This window comes from Suricata suricatta, chromosome 3, assembly GCF_006229205.1.
Source record: "Suricata suricatta isolate VVHF042 chromosome 3, meerkat_22Aug2017_6uvM2_HiC, whole genome shotgun sequence".
Classification (NCBI taxonomy): Eukaryota; Metazoa; Chordata; class Mammalia; order Carnivora; family Herpestidae; genus Suricata; species Suricata suricatta.
In genome coordinates this window covers 170894832-170917019 of record NC_043702.1, presented here as the reverse complement: position 1 = coordinate 170917019, position 22188 = coordinate 170894832, and the positions used below count along the sequence as shown (strand labels likewise).

The following is a 22188-nucleotide window of genomic DNA, read 5'->3' as shown; positions in this document are numbered from 1 at the left end:
TCTCGGGGCTCACCAATCTTCATCATCTTGCGAAGTTTCTCTAGGTTGCCGGTGATAAGGTACAAGAAAGAGAGTTTGTCGAAGTTCTTGGTGCGCTGGTAGCACATTTCCACAATCTGGTGGTTCCCCTGCAGCAAGGCCACCTCGCCCAGCTTCTCCCAGCAGTTCTTGTCGTCCAGGGCTTTGGCCGCTTCCAGGGCAATCTGAAGAGGCCCCAGGGCCAGAGTTAATAGGCTGGCGGGTACTGTGACTCAAAGCCAGGGGCTACGGTCAAAGTATCTGCCTCTACAGTAATTTCCCACAGACTCTCTAGACTTGCAATCACTCCTACCATTCGGTCTAATTCCGCCAAAAATCCTATCACCAAACAGGATCCCTTTGGTTCCGTGGAAAGAAGAATCACATCACATTATCCTCCTCAGAAATTTACTTTTACAACAAAATCATCTCCTAGCAGTTGCTGATTCCATAGAGTCAGTTCCTGCCTAGCTACCTTATTTTCGACTTGCTAGGTCTGAAGATCTACAGGGGCTTTAGCAAAGAGAAATAATAAGGAAGTTCAGAACCAGAAAGTCAATTTATCTAAGCCACCTTCCCATTTAAAAATAATCCCTGTGCATCTAGGTCCCAGTACTTCCTAAGCACCTCTTCCTCTGAGCAGCCAATCAGCAGGAAGAGGTGAAGGAAATAATGAGCCCTTCCAGACTCCCTGGCATGTGGCTCCCATGCCAGGGGTTAACGGGCTCAGAATCACGGCCAGCGGTGCCAGCAGCCGTGCTGTGGCAGAAGCTGCGACGGCAAGGAGCAGAGATGCACAGACGGCAACGGGAAGACCGCTCTCCCTAACAACTAGGAAAGTCTCCCATTCCATCCCTACTCGCTCCAGAAGCAGGCCCAGAATCCGCCTCCACAGTGTCGCCCGAGCCCGCTCACCTTCCCGGCGGTGACACGGGGCTTAGGAGCCCGTCCCCCTCACCTCAATGTTCCCACACTCCAGCGCCAGGCTAAAGCGGGTTTTCTCGTCCTTGACGAAATGCAAGGCCACCTCAGGGTAGCCCTTCTTCTGGAGGTAGGCGATGATGGACTGGCCGACCAGCTTGGCGTTCCTCACCATGTGCAGCACCTAGACGTGTGGGGGGGGGGGGGGCAGGGCGTGAGGGGGCGGTCACCCAGGGGAGAAGCGGCGCTGCCCCCTCATACTCCTAGCGGGCCCTCTCGCTCCATACCTCGTCATACTTTCTGTTGATCAGGGCCAGCTTGAACTTGAACTCCGTGGGGTCGATGGTGAGCACCCGAGGGCGGCACTCCCTGTCCAGGCAGTACACGTTGTTGCCCTTCACCCGCGTGACGTAGATGGGCAGGTCCAGAGTGCGGATGATCCCGTGGTCCCTGCACAGAGAGGTCCGGGGACACAGCTTTCAGCAGGTGAGGGGGACAATCTAGTCTGGAGGACATGGAACCAGCCTAGGACGCGACTTTGGATCTTCTCACTGCTCTCTGCCAAGGGCCATTTACACAATGGTATAGACGGGACGTGGTTCAAAAAAGAGCCGAGCTAACTGCCACATTTACTGACTTTATTATTCTGTGTGAAGCAGGAAAAGATAGGGCGGATGGTATGATCTTTCCTCATAAGCTACTACCCCATACGGCTACAGGAATCGGGCCGAAAGCTTAAATCTCAAGTTCTGACACACAATCACTGGGCCACTCTGGAGGGTTTAAGTCTTCCCTTGCAGCTACAGGTGAAGGAGAGAGGGAGATCTGAAGTTCTGACAAAGAAATGGTAAAAAGCAAAAATCATTTTGAATTGAATGAAAATTTAAAATTTACAATCTAGGGCATTAAGTGCACATACTGTATGTATTAGAAGAAACACCGAAAACTAATGAGCTCTATATGCATATATTAGAAAATTAGTAAGTACAAAATACAATAGAAATAAGCAACTCAAAAATTTGCTCCTTTAAAAGTTAAACCAAAGAACATACTTAGAAAAAATAATGAAGCCAATCATAAGATTAAGAAATAGAAAACAAAAACAAAATACAGAAGTTCAATAAAGGCAAAAAATAAAATTCATAAATCTCTTGTGAGTCATAAAGAAGATGCGGTTTATATATACAATGGAATGCTACTTGGCAATGAGAAAGAATGAAATCCGGCCATTTGCAGCAGCGTGAACAGACCTGGAGGGTGTCATGCCGAGTGAAAGAAGTCAGAAGAGGACAGATACCATGTTTTCACTCTTATGTGGATCTTGAGAAACTTAACAGAAGACCATGGGGGAGGGGAAGGGGGGAAAAATACTTAAGAGAGAGGGAGGAGGGCAAACCAAAAGAGACTCTTTAAATACAGAGAACACACGGAGGGTTGATGGGGGGAGGGGAAAGGGGTGATGGGCACTGAGGAGGGCACTTTTTGGGCTGACCACTGGGTGTTGTATATAAGTGATGAACCACGGGAATCTACCCCAAAACCAGGAGCACACTTTGCACACTGTATGTTAGCCAACTTGACAATGATTTATATAGTTTAAAAAATATTACAAAATAAACCGTTTGTGAGTCTAATTAAGAAGGAAAGAAAAAATGGCCAAAATAGGAATGAAAAGGGGGATAGGCATAAACTTTTTTAAATGATCTAAATCTAAGAAGAGTAACATTTACCAAAACTGATTAAAAAGCAAGAGAAAACCCCTATAGTCCTTTAACTGTTACACAAGATAAAATGAATCACAAAAAATCCTCCTATAAAAGAAAGCCTCAGGCATGGATGACTTCACTGGCAAATTCTACCCAATATTCCAGGAAGAATTAAACACAATCTTATTACAAATTCACTAAGAGAATAAAAGAAGGTATGTTATTTTCCTTATTTTATAGAATTAGCATAACCTCAATACTAAAAGCTGACAAAGAGAAAAAAGGAAGGCAGAGGCCAATCTCACGTTTATATACACAGATGCAGAAATTCAAAACAAAATATTAGCAAACGAAAACTAGCAGTATCAGAGAAGAGTAAAACGTCATAACCAAGTTAGATCTGTATCAAAAATACAACATTGGTCTCATATTTTTAAAAATGAATTTAATTCACTACACTAATCAACAAAAGGAGAAAACTTCTATGACTAACTCGGTATATGCAGTAAAAAAAAATTTATCTGATAAAATTCAGTATTTATCTGAGGTCCAGGAAAAACAGACATCCCTTAATAAATAAAAGCCATCTCTACAGAAATCTGCAGCAAGCTTACATAAGGTCAGACACTGAAAGCTCGCCCTTGAAATTGGGAACAAGACGAAAAAGTCTGCTATCACCACGTTTATTCACCCCTATGCTGGAGGGCCTGGTCAGTGCAGCAAGACGAGAAAAATACATTAAAGTTATAAGAAGAAACAAACCGTCAATTACCCACAGACACTATGATTATTTACTAAAAAAAGATAAATAAATTACTGGAAATAATAAAAGTCTAACAAGATCTCCGAAATAAAATCAATTTAGAAACAATTATATTTCTAAATACCATCAAAAATTAGAAAATTAAATGTTTAAATGGAGAGTATGTGTTAAAATTTTTTTTTAATGTTTACTTTTTGAGAGAGAGAGACAGAGACAGGGTGCAAGCAAGAGAGGGGCAGAGAGGGAGGGAGACACAGAATCTGAAGCAGCTCCAGGCTCCGAGCTGTCAGCAAAGAGCCTGATGCGGGGCTTGAACGCATGAACCGTGAGATCATGGCCTAAGTTCCAGTCAGACGCTCACCTAACTAGCCACCCAGGTGCCCCATATCCATTTACAAATAGCACTGAAAACTTCCAAGTGCCTAAGAACACTACACCTAAAGAAATGCAGGATCCCTATAGAGAAAATTTTAAAAACTTGCTTGAAAGATGTTCCAGAAGATGTAAATAAATTTTTAAAAAATGTTTTTAAGTTTATTTTTTTATTTTGAAAGACAGAGTGTGTACAGGAAGGACAGGGAGAGCGGGAGAGAATTCACTGTTGGCGTGAGGTGCTGGATCTGGGCTTGACCTCAAGAACCAGTGAGATCATGACCTAAGCCAAAATTAAGAATTAGGAATCCTATACCGGGCTCTGTGCTGGCAGCATGGAATGTGCTTGGGATTCTCTCTCTCTCTCTCTCTCAAAATAAATTTTAAAAACATTAAAAACAGAGTTGGATGCTTAAGCACCTGAGCCACCCAGGTGCCCCAATAAACTTTTTATTATAAGGAAGAAAAGTGTCGAGCAGGGAAGAGGGGCAGAGGGAGACAGAGAGACAAATTCTCAAGCAGTCTCCGTACTCAGCGTGGAGCCTGATATGGGGCTTGATCCCACGACCCTCGGATCATGTCCTGAGTGAAATTAAGAGTTGGACACTCAATCTACTGAGCCACCCAGGACCCCACCCCCATCCCCCATCAGAAGACCTAAATAAATGAAGAGTTACTATACCACATTCACAGATTAGGAAATTTAATATTGCAAAAATATCAATTATGTCCAAAAGGATAAACACCCTCAGTGCAATCCCAACTGAAATCACAACAGGTCTTTTTGTTTATTTTGCATGGAATTTCACAAGCTGATTCTAAAATTTATACTTTAAGGCCAAAAGCATTTTGAAAATTTGCCTTTCCAAGGTAAAATTAATTAGAAAATACCCTCTAACTTAAAAAAATAAAAGTGGGGAAGATTTGAGGATCTGCTTTAGCAGGTGGGAAGAGCCCTAAAGCTGTAACCCTTACGGTGGGATGAGATCAGAGGTCAGCGCGCACACCACAGAAGACGGGTCCTGCACGCCCGTAACGAGGACTTACGGGCGACAAAGAAGGCCCTGCAGAACTGGCGAGAAGCCGGTCTTTCCAGTGGATGACACTGGGACAGAGAAGTGTCCTGCAGCCTAGGCCCCGCCCCTCACACCACACACAAAACTCATCTCAGGCAGACCACAGCCCTAGATACGCAAACAGAAGTGCCGGGGTGCCGGGGTGGCTCAGGTCATGATTTCATGGTTCATGAGCTCAAACCCCACAAGGGGCTCTGTGCTGACAGCATGGACTCTGCTTTGGATTCTCTCTCATTCTCTCTCTCTCTCTCTCTCTCTCTCTCTGTGTGCCTCCCCACGTGTGTGCTCTTGAGTGCACGTACACATAAGCGCTTAAATAAGCTTCAAAAAAAAAAAAGGTAAAAAAGGTATGAAGTTCTTACAATAGAAGGTAAGAGGGGTGTCTGGGGGGCTCCGCTGGTTAAGCATCCAGCTCTTGAGTTCAGCTCAGGTCATGATCTCATGGTCGCTAGATTAAGCCCCATGCCAGCTCATCATGGAGCTCCGCAATGAGCCTGCTCAGGCGTCTCTCTCTCCTTCTCTGTATGCCCCTCCCCCTTCTTGCTCTCTCCACCCCCACCCCCTGCCCAAAATAAATAAATAAACAACAACAAGATGTTTCTACAAAAGAATGCCCTTACAGCCTTGGAGTCAGTGAGGATTTCTCAAGTAACATACAAAACCCAATAACCACAATAGGTAGGACTCATTATCTCAACATCTGTTCGTTAAAGAAAAGGCTTTCACACAGAGAATCAGAAGACAAGCTACAGAATGGACGGAGACATGAAGATTTACAACATACAGCCCAGACAGAGGACTGACGCTCTAATATATGAAAACCTCCTAAAATTAACACGGATAACCCACGAAGGAAGATAAAAGGCCTGAGCAGACTGCAGGGAAAAGGGAGTCCTGATGGGCGCTCGCCGGCGGGCTGCTTGCTCGGGAACCAGCAGGCAGCAAAGCTAAACGACCACGAGATGCCGTGACAAGCCCACCGGACGGACAAAACCAAGTCCAGCAAAGCCGAGTGCTGGCCAGGATGACAGCGGGAAGCCCTGACAGGACGCTGGTGGCCATGCAAACCGGGACGGCCGCTCAGGAAAGCAGTCTCACGTTCTCCAGTCAGCGTGGAGACATGCACACCCTGTGATCCAGCAACTCGGTTCTGGACCCTCTGGAGAACTGTTAGGTGTGTCTGCACCAGAACACATGTAGGAGACTGTTTACAAGAACACTTAATCACGGTAGCAAAATCCTAGATATCACTCAAATATCTCTTTAGAGTAGAACAGATCAGCTGTGGTATTTTCATGTAAGAGAATATTGGTCAACAATGAAGACAAGCAAATTAGAGCTGTAACACAGACCCATCTTACAAACGAAATACTGAACAAAATAAGCAAAATATGAAAATAATATATTCAGGAAGATTTAGATGCAGTTCAAACCAGGCAAAAGTAAAACATTATTTGAAGACACATATGGGGTGATAAAATTACAAAGAAAAGCTTGGGCGAAATCACCCTAACAGTCGGAGTATGTTATCGTGGGTGGGACCCAGCGACGGCTGTGGTCAGCACAGCCGCAGGGCGGCGACGGGCCTCTGGGTGCCAGCACCGCTCCGCGTCCTGACTTGGGCGGCAAGAACGCCCGCGATGTAGCGGTCCGCTATTCTCTACGAATACGCTCTATGAATTTTTCTTTACTCGAGTCGTAGGTCACAATTTTTTAAAGACTTGAAAAAGAATGCTCAGCTGTGCCTGGCGCGTATGTGCCTAAGATTTTCTAAGAAGGAAGTTCAAAGAGGACTTCAGTTGCATCCCTCGAGGCAGGACAGCGGTTTTAAGCAGCTTCCCTCGCCGCTCTGTGCGTCCGAGGACTCACTTACCCGGCGGTGACGGCGTATTTGATGTGGTTGCTTGTGGTATAGATAAACACCCCGCTCTCATCCCAGGCCCCACTCTTGACGCGAATGTTCTCGTGAATGTTACACAGAGCCTCCAGTTTGCGGTTACAGATCACAATGGCTGTAAGAGGCAAAGGGCATGAGTGCTCTGCTGGACAGGGGGAGTGAAGCGGGCTGGCAGGGATGGGAGGGTAGGACTGGGCTCTGAATCAGGGGATAATGGAGACTCACCGTGTTTGGCCAGTAGTGCTACATGTGACATGTCTGCTGACCAGATAACATATTTCACCTTGGAAATCTTCACAGAGGCCAGAGTCCTGGGACAGAGAGAGAAAGGCAAGCATGAGTGGATCTGACTCCAAAGTCCCAGGTTATGACCTACATCCTTTCATCTCCAAATTAAGCCACACTTTCTTAAAATAATACCGAATGGGGTGCCTGAGTCGGTTAATGGTCTGACTTCGGCTCAGGCCATGAACTCACAGTTGTAGTAGTTCGAGCCCCCCAAAGGGTTCTGTGCTGACAGCTCAGAGCCTGGAGCCTGCCTCAAATTTTGCATATTCCTCTCTCTTTGCCCCTTCCCTGCTTTCACTCTCTCTCTCTCTCAAAAATAAACATAGAAAATATATATTTAAAACAGTAAAAAGTAATTACACCAAATCAACAGTCCCTGTGCTGCAGCTGAGTGACAAACGCTGTGGCTCACACTGCAGCTTTCCCCCGACTCAACTCCCTGTCCTCACACCCACGCGTTATTAGGGATTTGTGTACGTCCGATCTCACCGGCAGACCAGACGCTACTTAAGAGCAGGGATGCCGCTCATCCCTCCGTGCCCAGGAGTCTCAGTCCCGAGAGCACTCTCTGTTCAGGTAAGTGCTCTGAAAACAGACAAACAAGCCCTCACCGTCGTGCTAGTGTGTGTGGACAAGACGGACAGTGACCACAGAGGGGAAAGTGGCGAGAAAGAGTCGTGGGAGTTACAGCACGGAGGCGGTCGAGCCGGAGGCGAGCTTCCTGGGGGAAAAGCTGCCACGAGAGCTGTCCACGCCCATGCACTGCACCCGTCTGCTTGGGGCCCCTGACGCGTTACCGCTTCTGCTGCACGTCGAAGAGCGTGATGGATTCTGCGTCCCGAAGCAGGAGGTTGCCTGTGCCAGCATAAAAGATCTCATCGCAGTTGGGCACTTGTACCTTTTTGGTGATCTCATTCTTCAGATTCTTGATCAGAAGCTGAAATAATTATTACAGGCGGAGTCATCAGAAACATGCACTCCTAAGATGATGACAGCTGACAGTAAGCCTCAGCAACTGCCCCTTGGTTCCAATAAACCAAGTTAGGGGGCGCCTGGGTGGGCACAGCTGGTTAAGCGTCTGACTCTTGATCTCGGCTCTGGTCAAATCTCACAGTTTGAGAGTTAAAGCCCCGCATCAGGCTCCACAATGAAGGTGTGGAGCCTGCTTGGGATTCTGGCTCTTCTTCCCTCTTGCCCTCCCCTACTTGTGCATGCGCATGCACTCTGTCTCTCAAAATAAACAAACATTATATTCACTCTTTCAAAAAAAAATAATACGGGCGCCTGGGTGGCTCAGTCAGTTAAGCGTCTGGCTTTAGCTCAGGTCATGATCTCAAGGTTGGTGGGTTCAAGCCCCGCGTTGGGCTCTGTGCTGACAGCTCAGAGCCTGGAGCCTGCTTCAGATTCTGTATCTCTCTCTCTCTGATCCTCCCCTGCTTGCACTGTCTTTCTCTGTCTCTCAAAAATAAATAAAAAACATAAACGTCCAGGCCAGTCACCATTCTGGACAGACCGCTCCCCCCAACATCCTCTCCAGGGGCCCTGACTCTTCCCCCAACTGAATATCCTGCAAAGTCCAACTGACGCCTGAATTCCTCCACAAACCAGAGACAGAACAGCACTTCTGGGGCTTAAATTTTTGTTACGTATTTTCTTGAGAGCTTTGTTTCTCTTGTTTAGGATTGCTTACACTTCAAGTACCAATGAGGGTAGTTAGGATAAAGCAGAATTACTCATCCAGGCTACCTCTTTCAAATTTGACATTTCTTGGCTTCTATTTTGTCTAGAGTGACTTTAACTTTGTTCTCAAGCCCAGATCCACAGTGATCATCAACTCGATGAAATCAGTTTTAAGGCTCGTTGTCTCCCAGGGGCTGGGGCGCCTGCACGAGGGCCACAGCCCCCAGGGGAGAGCGGAAGAGAGCACGCCCCTTCCTCACGCACTACCCCGCCCCGCCACATTTCCCAAGGCAGTTCCCTTTCCGCCTTAACTCACCGAATGCATCCGATCCAGCACAGCAAACCGATTTCGAGCAACCCAAACTGCTGTCAGGCCTGAGGATCGTTTCCCTTCAGGAGCTGAAAACGAAACCAAAGGGCGGGAGCATGTGGCGAGCTGCGGGCAGGTGACAGAGTCAGGTGCCACGGAGCTGCCAGTCTCGCTGGCTGCCCTGTTGGCTTTCCCAGTTCAGCTGCTTCCTAACTAATTCAGCTGTAACCCGAGGCTACTGTCAGTGACTTTTCCCCACCAGTCCCCTCCAAACTCCAACCTCCACCCTGCCAACCCTCCTTTCTCTAGGCCAAGTGGCTGCGTTTCAGCCAACACCGTGTCCTGGCAGAGGGACCGCCCATCTTGGGAGACAGCACACTCCATCAAGCTAACGAGCGGGCCTCGCTGGCCAAGCTGCGGCGCGGCAAGCGACCTGTCAGTGTCTAACCTCCTATCTCAACAAGCTGGAGTGGAGACAGAGCCCCCTCCCCAGGACGCAGCTGCTCCGCTGCTTTTAGCATGCAAATGCAGACCTCCGCTAGAGCAGGGTGGGGCAGAGCGCTCCCAACTAAATCTTGACAGGCAGATGAGCTCGGTGCTGGGCAGTATTTAGCACCACGCTGTTGCTCCATAAATGTCAATCATTCTTACTACCCTGAAGAAAGTTACAAAACGGTCCTCAGTTCCCAAACACACGTCACCAGCTGACTACAACTCTGAATGGGCACTCCACTCCCGGGGAGGCTTCGCGGGCCATGGAGAAGGATGCGCCAGAAACACCCTTTCATATATGAGCCCATCAGCAAAGTGGACAAAGCCTGCTGGCCAGCCTTGCTCTGTGCTTCTCCGGCACCTGTGGGTGACAGGCAATTCTTACCACAACCAACACCCCCATTTGCCAGGGGCTAGGGAGCCACACTATTCAAACGTTTGCTCTTTCTCTTCTTCTCTGTTGCCTATCACCAGGCTGCAACTTTACTCCTTCACTAATTATTATCTCCCTTGGAAAATGTAGAGGATAAAACCCAAGTGATTGATAATAAAGCAAAACTAAGAAGTAATCATGAACATGTGGGGAAAGAGAGCAAGGAGGTGGGTAGGGAGGAACGTAGTCACAATCCAGCCAGAAATTCGACTTGACTGTTTAATTTACACGGGAGGCTGGCTGTGGATACCGAAGACACACAGGTTCCCTGTCTTCTTACCAAGACCACACTTCTAGGAAGAGTGACTCGTATTAGCAAACGATAATGACGTGGTAGCACACGCAAAGGCCCAGAGCTAGCAGAATTATTCCCCACGATCTGGTCACAGAGTCTAAAATCTCATAAAAGCGTGCTAGTAAGGCGAGGACCCAAGAAACCCTCTACAAAGCAACGGGAGGAAGTGGACTAAAGAGAGCGTAAGGGGGACACGTCGTTCCCCCATTCTCGGGAGGCAGAGGAAGGGCACCAACAGGGGCTGGCGGTGACAGATGAGGCAGACAGGGTCTCAGCTGGATCCCGGGCTCCCAGGCGGGGCGTGGGGCTGTTAGCAGCCTCATCTCTTTGACGTGCAGAGGAAGCAAATCGGATCTGGATGTGGATGGGAGAGCATAAATCCCCAGTCCCAGGATGAGACATTGCAAGATTGGAACCACATTCTTAAATAAATGAAACTACCAGGGTGAAAGTCATATCAGCTGACAATAAACTAGGATAACATGCTGTGCTGAAAGAGAAAATGGAGAGTTTCTAATAACCAAATTATAAAATATATATATCTAGCTGGAGTAATAAAATGGAGGAGGAACATGAATATTTCACACCACGGTCGCCTCTGATGCAGTTGTCAGCGGCACCTGCCAACAGACGTGAGTGATGTGACCGTGGCCCGGGGAGGGGACGTGAACAACTCCAAGAGGCACAACAGCACAGCAGAGGAGAGCTGTGCACACAGCCGGGCAGGCCCGGGGCACCTACCGTCGGGGTTCTGGGAGTCCGCATCCTTGGGGATGGTGTACAGGTCATAGGTACTATTCTCCAAGTTGCTGGCTCTCTGTAGAGGAGAGAGAGAGGTGAGAGAGTGACAGGCACCCAGGGAAGCAGTGTATTCTGCGAAAGCCACGCCGTCACACAACTATCTGTAGCCATCTCCTCCTCACCTGTCACCCCAGGGGCAGGTGGACATCCCTACAGCTAATAGTTCTGACTCGTCACCAAAGAACTCAGAATTCATGCTACTCTGCACTTTCTGCATCCTCCAAAGATGTAGATGTTATTTGAAAGGAAGCAAGGACTGCTCTTGTTTCCACAAATTAATACACTAAATCCCCAATATTCTGGTACTCTACCTAAGTACACTCATCAACTTAAGTCTGTTCGAGGGGAAAAAAAAAATCAAAGAAAAGACAGTAAAGACAACTCCCAGGAAAAAAAAATAAGACTCTCAGATACTGAACAAAGAACAGGATTAGACACTAGAAGTCATATAGGGAAAGACAAGTTTTCATTCTTTTTAATTTGGCAAACAGGGCACTAAAACTAGAATGTTATTTCTTTTCCCCCCCAAAGTGTATGGCAAGAAATGCGGGGCGACTCACTGACCCTGAAGGCAACGTCACTGAAAGCCACCCTCCTTCAGACCAGCTCCACTGTTTCTACCACATGAAGGAATCAAGACAAGAATTCCCTCTGCACAGGATATAGTCCCAATCATTCTCTCAATTACTTCTGATTTGGGTCATTCATCTCGATGCTCCATTGGGTTTAGAAAGTATCAGCCTAATGAGAGATGTAAGTTCACAAACCCTAACTTGCTTCTGGTGACTGGAACTGACCTGGGTCAGTTCTCTCCAAACGACCATCAGATAGCTTCTAAACGGCCACTGGAAGTTCCCTACGGGCATGAGAAACGGACGTGCAGAAAACGGAAAGACCCCAGGACCGCGGGGTTACGTACCGTACACAACAGCACCGCATTTTCCGCTGGGTTGTACGACATACTGAACACTGGAAACTTGGAGCCGCTAGAGATAGGCGTGGACAAAAGAGAAAATGAAGAAGGGGAGTAAAGCCGGGAAGAAGAAAGCAATGACTCCCACACCGCCTCCCACCCAGTCTTTACACGTGTAACTCATCACTCTTCTAGTCAGGAATAAACACAAATATTCCATCTACCCTCCTCCTTCCTCCAAGGTGTGCGGACAGCCCCACCTCAGCTCTGACCAACAGCTTAAAAAGGCAAGCCCTGGTACAAGTCCAATTGTTCAACAGAAAGTAGGGTCAGCACTCGCTGTAGTGAGCGGGCCGGTCGTTCTTGGGTACAAATTCCTACACATAACTGCAGGGGACACCACAGAGCGACATGATGTGCGCCGGCTCTGGCTAATTTGTCCCGTCCCTGGGAGTGTCACATAAACCCATCCTGTTATTGCAGTCATGCTGGAGGGGGTACCGAAGCCTCGTGCCAGAGCTTGCCACCATGAATGTTTCAGCGCGCCACCGCAGCTGGCCCTCCGAAAGGACAGTGCTTTCTGCCAGGCGCCCCTGAGCTTATCACATCTTCAGAGTTAAGAGCTTCCAGAGACATATATTCTAGTTTAGAGTTGTGTGCGTTTTGCTGGAAAGCAGAGAAGAGTCACAGAAATGCCAAATACAGGCAAACAAGCCTGTCACTGAGTCTGGCGACTCTCTACCAGGAAACTTCTCTGGTTCGCAAGAAACCGGGCCGGCTGCGGCCGTAAAGATGTCCTGTGCACACGTTTGCTAGCGTTCTAATCAGGGACACCCCCCTCTCCTCACGGCCTCCTCCTTGCCCAGCCTGCTCCCGAGGTTTACACTGAGCAGCCTCCCCAGTGGGGATTCCATCTGCGACAAGAGAGGAGACCCAAAATGTCGTTAAAGAACAGAGTGCGTACCGCATCGTGGCGACAGATAAGAGGGTCTGGAGGGAGGAGACATGTCTGATTTACCTCCGCAGCTGCATCACTGCCACGTCTTTGGAGCTGTTGAAGTCCAACTGACGTAAGAATCGGTCCTTGACATAATGTAGCATGTTGCCGTGAACAGCATAGGCTGGCCGCTCCCGCTCCAGTTTAAACACAATCATGCCACCATCATGGCCTGCGGCGCAGAGAGGAGGGGGGAAAGAATTAGCTGAAGGTAGGAAAGCAAGTTGGAAACCAGAGCTACACAGGATGATGACTGTTATGTGCTAAGAATGAAGGTGCCTCAATGCGCCCTTTGTCTGAATTCCCACAGTTGTTAGAATCTTACTCAAACCAATTTCTGTGAATCCTTTCCTAATACTCCACATCACACTGTCACATTTACACACACCCTCCTCTGTGTTCTCCTCACACTTTGTACGAAGTTTCATTATACCCAAAGTCTTTGGCACGGTGAAGGACGCCATCACCGAGATGAAGGGGAGCCTGCTGACTGGAGGAGATATTTGCAAATCACATATCCAGTAAGGGGTTAACATCCAAAATATATAAAGAACACAATGCAAAAAAAGAAAACCACACACAATGACCCAATTAGAAAATGAGCAGAGAACTTGAATAGACATTTCTCTAAAGACATACAATACAGGTGGCCAGCAGGCACAAGAAAGATGCTGAACATCACAAATCACCAGGGAAATACACATCAAAACCGCAATGAGACATCAGCTCACACCCGTCAGAGTAACCAGTATCAAGAAGACAAGAAATAACAAGTGTCGCCGAGGGTGCGGAGAAAAGAGAAGCCTCCTGCACTGTCGGTGGGAATGCAAACTGGTGCCGCCACGGTGGAGACAGCATGGAGGTTCCTCAGAAATGAAAACTAGAGCTGCCATGTGACCCAGCAAGTCCCTCAGTGTATCTATCGGAAGACAGATACGGAAACACCAATTTGCAGATATGTGCATCCCCGTGCTCGCTGCAGCACGGTCTACGGCGGCCACCGCGTGGAAACAGCCCAAGTGCCCCGGTGCTGATACCGGGACAAAGACGTAGCGGGTATGCACAGGCGCGTGCATACACACACACACACACACACACACAAATGGCCTATGAGTCAGAATGACAAATATAAGACTTTGCTTATACGTAGAATCTACAAAAAGAATAAATGAACAACAAAACAGAAACAAACTCATAGGTACAGGGAAGAAACTGGTAGTTACCAGAGGCTAGAGGTGGTGGAGAATGACCAAAACAGGCAAAGGGGACTGAGAGGTATAAATATCCAATTGTAAAATAAGTTAAGTCCTCGGGATGTGCTGTTCAGCTTACGGAATACGTCCGTGATGCTGAGATCACTGTGTGCGGTGAGAGGAGGTAACCAGACTTGACCATGGGGACCTCGTCAGATATAAAAACGTCGCATCACTACCACGTTGGCCCAAAGCTAACAGACCACATATGTCAATTGTGCTTCGGTTCAAAACCCAAGGAAGCGTCTGGCATCGCACGTAACACCCCGCCCTGTAGCGAGGCCGCCAGCCCCACTCTCCCACGAGCTCCTGACCAGACGTCGCGGCCCCTGGCCAACAGCAGGGACACAGAGGTTTCTGCCGAACAGGGACGCTGGTTTAAAAAGCTTTTCTCGGCCTTCTTTTTTTTAACTGTTTTACTTTTTCTCTGCCAGCATCACGAATCTCCCAGAGGAACCTTCCACCTTGTTCCAAGGGCTCTCCACACATAACCCAGATGATTCGCTTCCAATGGCCTTCTGCTCATTCAGAATAAAATCCTCAGTCCAACCCCGGCCTTCCCTGCAAGGCGGAGCACAGCGGGCCTGCTCTTCCTCCCGAACCCCGGCCTCCGGGCCCCACACCAGCGCGCTCCGTGTCTCCCCACGCTCGCTCAGGGCCCCCCAACACTACTCGGCACCCCTCCTCACACACAGGCTCTGCCACCCCCTCAGCACCCACCTCACAGGCATGCTCTGTGCCCCCCGCACCGCCCCTGCGCGTCGCCTCCTCACTATCCTGCACAGCCAATATAAAGCAGCGGTCCCCACACCTGTCCCTCTCTGTGTACCTCTTGCTGCACTTTTCTTCAAAGCCTCCTTCACAGGTTTGTCGTCTCGTGGCCCCTCTCCACGCCTCTCCCCGTATACAAGTAAAGTTCCGTGCAGTCGGGGTGCTGCCTCGGGCGCCTCTCTCCTAGCAGCAGCCAGACCAGCGCCCGGCGCTCAGGGCCCACCTGCTACCCGAGCGACTACGGCTCAGCCTCCAGCGCCTCAGCCCGAGGACGCGGAGTGTCCACCGTGAGCCTCCTAACTCGTCAGAGAGAACGGCTTCCACGCCCAGCACAGGTGCCCGGAGAAGGGCCGCTACAGGAAGGGCCTCAGGGGAGGACGGGAGCTTCAGCCTCGCGGCTCTGAGAACCCTGTTTCTGCTGCTCACCCTCTGTCGCTAACAGAGAATCACGCTCAGCTCTTACAAACCTGGACCTTAAACAAGGGAAAAAGAGAAGAAATGACCCTTACCTGCTGCAAAGAGGTTGAGGTTGGGGTGGGCGGCTAGGACCCAGAAACGATCGTGGTCCCTGCGGAAGGTCTGAACCCCAGTCCTAGGAAAGCAACAGGTAAGCAAAGAAACATCCTAATTTCCGAGAAAGCTTCGGCCTATCACATACAAGAGCACTGAGTGGAAGCCGGCAAAACCGCACTGATCTATTATTTCAGTATTTCGATTTCCCCTTACTCGGCCTGACTGCTTGCTACACTACCCCCATTTGTATTTCTTACTTCTCTAGCTACAAAAGAACACGCTTAAATTTGGAGAAGAGAATGCACGTGGAGGCTGTGCTCGACGGGCAACCTGTAAATGCTGGCTGATCTCTAGGCCCCCTCGAGCTCCCCTAGCACGGGCTCTGATTTGCCCGCATGCTGAAGACGGCTAAGAGGCACACAGAAGCGGTCTAATCTAGCTGGCGGGGGAGAGAACGAGAGCGCGGAGGCCCCTCCCCTGGCCGTGGCCACACCATCGCAACCCCCTCACCTCTTGGACATATCCCAGACTCGGATGCTCTTGTCCTCGGAGTTGCTGAGAATCAGCTCTTGGCGAGGGTGGAAGACGGCACAGGACACGTTGTTGTAATGCCCGCGGCAGGTGTCGACCTCCCAGGCCTTGGACTCTAAAGGACCAAAGAGAATTAGATGCCCTCTCCCAAGTCCCTCCTACTACAAGTTTGGGATTTAAAATTATGGCGTCTCGGGGCACCTAGGTGTCTCAGTTGGTTGAGAGTCCAACTCTTAATTTTGGGTCAGGTCATGATCCTAGGGTCGTGAGACGGAGCGTCGGGCTTTGCGCTGAGCATGGAACCTGCTTAAGATTCTCCTTCTCGCTCGCTCTCTGCCCCCTCCCCTACTTGCACATCTTCTCTAAACTAAGAAATTTTAAATCAAATAAAATTACGGCATCTCTAACCAAATGCTAGGTATACTTCAAAACGTTACATCAGCAACTCCTTTCTATTATGGCCATTTTCTCCACTTAAGCCTCTGACTCTCTGTTTGCTCTTTCATTCTGACCCTCCTACCAACGACGGCACCTCCTCTCCAACATTCATTACCCTCTTACCCTGTTTTACTTGTCACTAGCTGTCATGATAGAATACATATAAATTCCATATGCTCTGGTCACCCTTGTATCTTCAGAGCCTTGAACAATGACTAGTACTAGTATAAAAATTTTTGAATCAATGAATTCTTACTCTTAACTGTGTTCCGACTTCCCAAAATCAGGATGCCTCAGAACCAGGAAAATAGAGAATGGGGCAATGTTCATGCTCCTCGGATTAGTATAACCAGCTAAGGTAAGAAAACAGGTCACGCTCCTGGCTCTTTCGGGACACAGCGACACTGTCACTGGTCTACCCACCATTCATGCGCCAGATCTTCACTTGACGGTCATCTGCCCCAGACACAATGAGGGGCATGGTGGGGTGGAAGGCAGCCCAGTTAACTCCGCGGTCATGACCCTGTGGAAAACAAGAGGTGGCTCTTCTAAAATGCCTCGAAGACGACTACTCAGAGCAAACGAAAGGGCTACGCTGGCAGCCACAAAAGATGTCTGACTTTTACTCCCCTGTGAAGAGACACAGGGACGGTGCTGCTCTACGAGATGGACACGGGGGTCGTCCCGCCAGCCCGCCCACGGCTCCACCCGCATTCTCGCTGCAACCCCCAAACTCGGCTTCACCTGCATTCGGGGTACACTGCCCGTTTCGTTACTTACTTACTTACGCATTAGTTCCCCAGTGACTGGTTACATCTCAAGAATAAAAACCAACTGTACAACTTGCTGAGGAAATGTGGCTGGGAAACTCTGAGCTGAGTCTAAACATCCTTTTATGAAATCTGCAAGGTCGAAACTATTTTCATGATAACGTTAAGACATTATTTGCCTTTTTCACGCTTACTCTCGTAAGGGTAGAGTTTTCAAGAGGGCTATGCGACGTGATGATATATATCACAGCTAATGAAATGTGTGCTTTTATATTTCATGTTGTAAAAAAATAAAAATAAGTTTAAAAAAAGGATTGATTTTGTTTTTGTTTTTTAATCTTAAGGGGTGGGGGGAGAGAGAACCTTTAGCAGACTCCACACTCAATGCAGAGCCTGGCATGGGACTTGATCCCATGACCGAGAATCATGACCTGAGTCTAAATCAACAGTTGGACTCAACCAACTGTGCCACCCAGGCACCCCCCAAATTGGTTTCAATTTCAAATATGGTAAAAACTGAAAGATATAAACAACATGAACAACAATTTGGGGTCCTCAGTAAGTTCTAAGAGTATAAAGAAAGAGGTTCTCAGACCACAAAGTCTAAGAATTACTGCTTTTAAGCTCTGACTCTTTCTTTATATACTTCTGCCCTGTGCTACGGCAGGATCAGAGACAAGGCAGCTTCAAATCGGCAGTGTTTTTGAGACTTGATGCTGTGGTTAAAATCGCCTGGGTTTTGGAATCTGACCCAAGTTGAAATCCTAGTTCTTCCGTTTACTAGGTACATTTGCATTTTGGCAAACTGCTCAATTTCTCTAAATCTCAATTTCTTTCATCTGTAAAATGAGGTTGATATCTATTTCACTGAACAGCCGAGAGGATTAAATTAGCTATTTAAAAAACCTAGTTTCTTTCTCTGATGCTCTTCTATTTTCCCACCGTGCACACAGGTGACTACACCTGGCGGGTCCTCAGTGAGCAAACCGGCCCTCCCACGGCCCCACTGTCACAAGAGGCCCGGGAACAGGCTCTGCCGGGGGGCAGGGACGGCATCCATGCCAGCCTTCTCCCTCCCTCCCTCCGGGTTTAGGAGGGGACGGGACTCCCTTGGTGGCACACAGGCTTCATTTCTGCCGGCTCACGGACCACTCTACTTCCAGTGCCCCCAGAACCACGCCCGGCACTAACAGGCACTGCCCGAGTCTCCGCTGAAGGAAGGAGTAAGTCAGCGGCCGCTCCCGGTGTCCCGGCGGAGCCCACACCGGCCGCGAAGGGAGGTACCTCCAGCACGTGCTTCACCACCGCGTCCGTAGTTCCGAACAGGTCAACCCCGGTGATCCCTCTCACGTCCGACTCCACCGCGCCAGGGGACAAGTTCTTTTTCCTCAGACCTTTGAAGGGACGGGAGTGGGGTGAGAGACACAGAACGGTGTGACCGCAGAGAGCCCGGTGACAGGCACAGGAAGTACAGTGATAGCCTAGCATTAAAGAAAAGGAAGGGAAAAGGAATCTAGGGAGATGGAGAAAAGAAGAGACTCAGGAACTCCTGTGCATTTCTTTCTAACGCTGTTCAAAATGTTGAGGACCGTTCACTGTCCGCTGCTTGGACAGCCCCACCACTGGGACTTCCTCCCAGAGCACGACGGGGCACACCTCTGACACAGGGAACTTCCTCAGCAAGCCTCACCTCAGGGGCTACCCACAGGAGAGAATTCCTAGGCTTCGCGATGTGGCCTCAGAGGGCGGCCACTCGGTTTCCACTTCCGATCTATGACAACCATAGCCACTGTTCTCCCAGCCCCTCAGGAACTTTGGAAAGAAAAGCCATTTGGGGAAGCCACAGCCCTGTGCCTCTCAAACTAGAAGCTGTTAGGTATATGACGGGGAGATCCCAAAGCTGGTAAGGAAACGAGGCCTATTAAACAGCAAACGGCTCTCCGGTGGAAGAGTGTAAAACTGCAGACTACGCAGGAAGTGTCCTCATTCTTCTATGGGACTCCTGGGCACGGAACAAGATGATGAGCACCGCCATGTCTTTTTTGTTTGTTTCAAGTTTGTTTGTTTGTTTTTTTAATTTTAGGTAGTTAACACAGAGTGTGACTGTCATGCCCCTTTAAGCTCTTACCTAAGAAGGCTGGTTACAGCTCTGAACCCATGTATTTTGCCATGAAAATTTCTGGAGGCTAGTTTCACTGGGAGGGACTGCCCATAATTTGAAAACAACACAGAAAAGACATCAGGATAAGAAGAGTCTTACTTGTGCTGGACCCAAGTTTACGGCTCGACACACCGGTCTTTAAAGGCTATCTGTGGCACAGTCATGACCAAACTTATGCTCAGAATACAACTCCCTGACACCTGAAAGCACTTTGTGATTTTTCCGAGCACTCGCCAACATGTTATGTCATTTGATCCTGATAACAGCCTTTTGAAACAGGCAAGCAGACACAATTATACCAATTTATGAGTAAAATAGAAGTGGGACTAAAAGTCTCATCTTGGGAAGTACTTGTGGAGGAAAGAGGAAATTGGAACTACTGGCACTTGTAAAAGTAAAACCAAGTATCCATAATGTGGGGGAAAATAAAAGCAAGCATTGAAAATAAAACCTATGTCATTTTAAGCCTAAAGTGTGGCATCCGTAGGAAAACATAAACATTTAAGTTTAAGGATTAAATGTGTGCTTGTTTTACAATCACAGCACGTCTCCCCGCTCCGGCAGCACGTAATCATCGGTGCTGGAGACGCAAGTGCTCGAAAGGACCCGACAGTGTTGGCTACCTCGTCCTGTCCAAGGTGCGCATCTAGTCAACAGGGGGGAGACAGAGAGCCAAAGCTCTAACAAAAACGCACTCCCCAGGGCTCCACAAACACGCCATCGAAGGGACGCCTCCCCCCACTGACTTCGCTGGCCTCCTTAATGGGATCTGTCCACTTCTTCTAATGAGTCTGGTGTGTGAAACATTCAAAGGAAGACACGCAGAGGTGAGAAGTTCACCACCCGTGAGCTTCATCAAACGCATGAAAAGGAAAGCTTAGGACAGAATGCAAGCCTTTGCTGCACTTGCTGTCATAATCCAGGAAAGGGGGAAGAGCAATAAAACCTGACAGATGAATAGTGACAGGCAGCGAAAAGATACTTGGAGAAGAAATATCTGAGCCTTCGACAAGCCACTCACTACGACTGCACGACAGATGGAAAATTTCTACAGCAGCTACTCAAACCCAGAGGGAAGGGAGTTCACTCGCAGACTGGACCAGTTTGACGCACGCTTCCCGGCGGGGACCAGGAGAAGCAGTAAAAAGAGAGGGATGAGGACAGGAAGTGGCAGCAAATTAATACTTTTTAGTTGTTGTCATTATAAGGATTAAGCCTGAATTACATGGGCTTGACATGCAAAGGTTTAAGCACATTAAGATGATTTAATTGGCAGTTTATGTGGAATATTGGGGTAAAAAAAGTAACCTGCTTTCTACATCTAGATTGCAAATATACTGTTTTTAACACCTATTTTTGCCAGGCTAACAGAAAAGATTCAGGTTAAATAAGCCTCATGGGGCTCAATTCTCATGGGACAGATAACAAGAAGACAGGTTTTCCTTTAAAATTCTGTCTTCTTATTGTTTATGTAATTCATAAGCCACAAGCTAGACAGTCCAAAAATTTAGAATTTTGAGCAGTCCTGTAAACAGGAGGGTGCTCATTCTCCTACTCAGAACGAACTTTTTCTCTCTCAGAATTACCACCTCTGGTCCCTAACAGATCTGAAGGGTAATCCCTCTTCCTGCATTCAGACTTATTTGGACGCAGGCAAAAATAACTCTGCTAAAAAGAGTATGCTGATTTCCAGAAGAGGAAAGAAGAAATGTAAAAGTCTAACTCAAAGCTGCACTCAGAGACCAAAGCATTTCCTTTCACTCTGGTTAAGGGTTACTGGACGTCAAGAGAGTGGTGAGGAGAGACAGACACTCAGAGATGGTAGAGAGAGCAGTAACATTAGCACAGCAAGGAGCACGGACTCCCACTGCCACTTCTGCTAAACGAGGACAGCAGCTGCGACATCCTCACGGCACGTCCATGCGCTGCACATGGTTAAGGGCAAGTATAAACCCCAACTGGGGTCCACAGGCTCCCCCTCTCTTCTCTGATTTCAGGCCCTCACTTCAGATGTGAAAACGTCCTCCAGCCTACAGAAGTCAAGGAAAGGATTTCTTGCCTCGGGCATTTCAGGTTACCAGCGAGACACCAGCCCCCACCTGTCCCAACCGCTCGGGCCAGGCCGCAGGACCTGCCGCGCAGGCATCAGGTGGCGCGAACACGGCTCAGAGTGTGGCAGTAGGAGGTCCTGCTCAGCCCTGTGCTCTCAGGACAGAATTAAGCCCTAATGGCCAAAGCATCAGTTCACGCATCTAGCAAACTAACTTCTTCACGACCTGTAGTGGCAGTAGCTATATACCCTCACAAGAACAGGGAAAGCAGCCGCTCAGGACATTGGAGTGGCGCTGACTCCGGCCGGGAAAGGCTAGTCTAGGAATGGCAGCGGATCAGCTGGAATCGCACGAGCACGACCCCACCCCACAGGCCCCACATCCCGAGACAGAGAGGGGGACTGGAATGTGCGTGCAGCGGAAAACCATGAGAAGCCACAGCCAGTAACTGAGAGAGCAAACGAGGTCCCTGGCGCGAGCGGTGAGGACGGGGCACGGGCTCCCGTCGGCGGGGCTGGTCACATCGGGGTGCACTTCAAAAAGCCTCGTCAGTCTGACAAAAAATGCAATGGCAAAAGCCCTCCCGGAAGAGGCCACACCCGCCCACCTCCAGCACAGTCCTGTGAGACCAGTCCCTTATGATCCCGCCTCTGGAAACAGCAGCTGACTCCAAAATTCAGACATGACAGTCAATAGAGCGAACAGTTCACCACGACACAGAACTCAGACTATCACCCC

At 48.7% G+C, this 22188-nt stretch overlaps 1 protein-coding gene across 2 annotated transcripts in view; it reads right to left on the bottom strand.

Annotated features, from left to right (window-relative positions):
* The window catches only part of COPA (coatomer protein complex subunit alpha), a 43858-nt gene that overhangs the window by 7948 nt on the left and 13722 nt on the right, over positions 1–22188 (bottom strand). Inside the window, exons 7-20 of one of the 2 annotated variants that reach the window (XM_029935818.1) lie at positions 18523–18632; positions 16892–16991; positions 16010–16145; positions 15496–15578; positions 12984–13134; positions 11972–12038; positions 10993–11068; positions 9038–9120; positions 7839–7978; positions 6979–7064; positions 6730–6895; positions 1227–1389; positions 977–1123; positions 14–203 (exon numbers count right to left, since the gene is read on the bottom strand). In XM_029935818.1, the coding sequence (XP_029791678.1) occupies positions 14–203; positions 977–1123; positions 1227–1389; positions 6730–6895; positions 6979–7064; positions 7839–7978; positions 9038–9120; positions 10993–11068; positions 11972–12038; positions 12984–13134; positions 15496–15578; positions 16010–16145; positions 16892–16991; positions 18523–18632 (1698 nt within the window). The remainder of the gene's footprint in view (positions 1–13; positions 204–976; positions 1124–1226; positions 1390–6729; positions 6896–6978; positions 7065–7838; positions 7979–9037; positions 9121–10992; positions 11069–11971; positions 12039–12983; positions 13135–15495; positions 15579–16009; positions 16146–16891; positions 16992–18522; positions 18633–22188) is intronic. The other variant, XM_029935819.1, reaches the window with a different exon arrangement.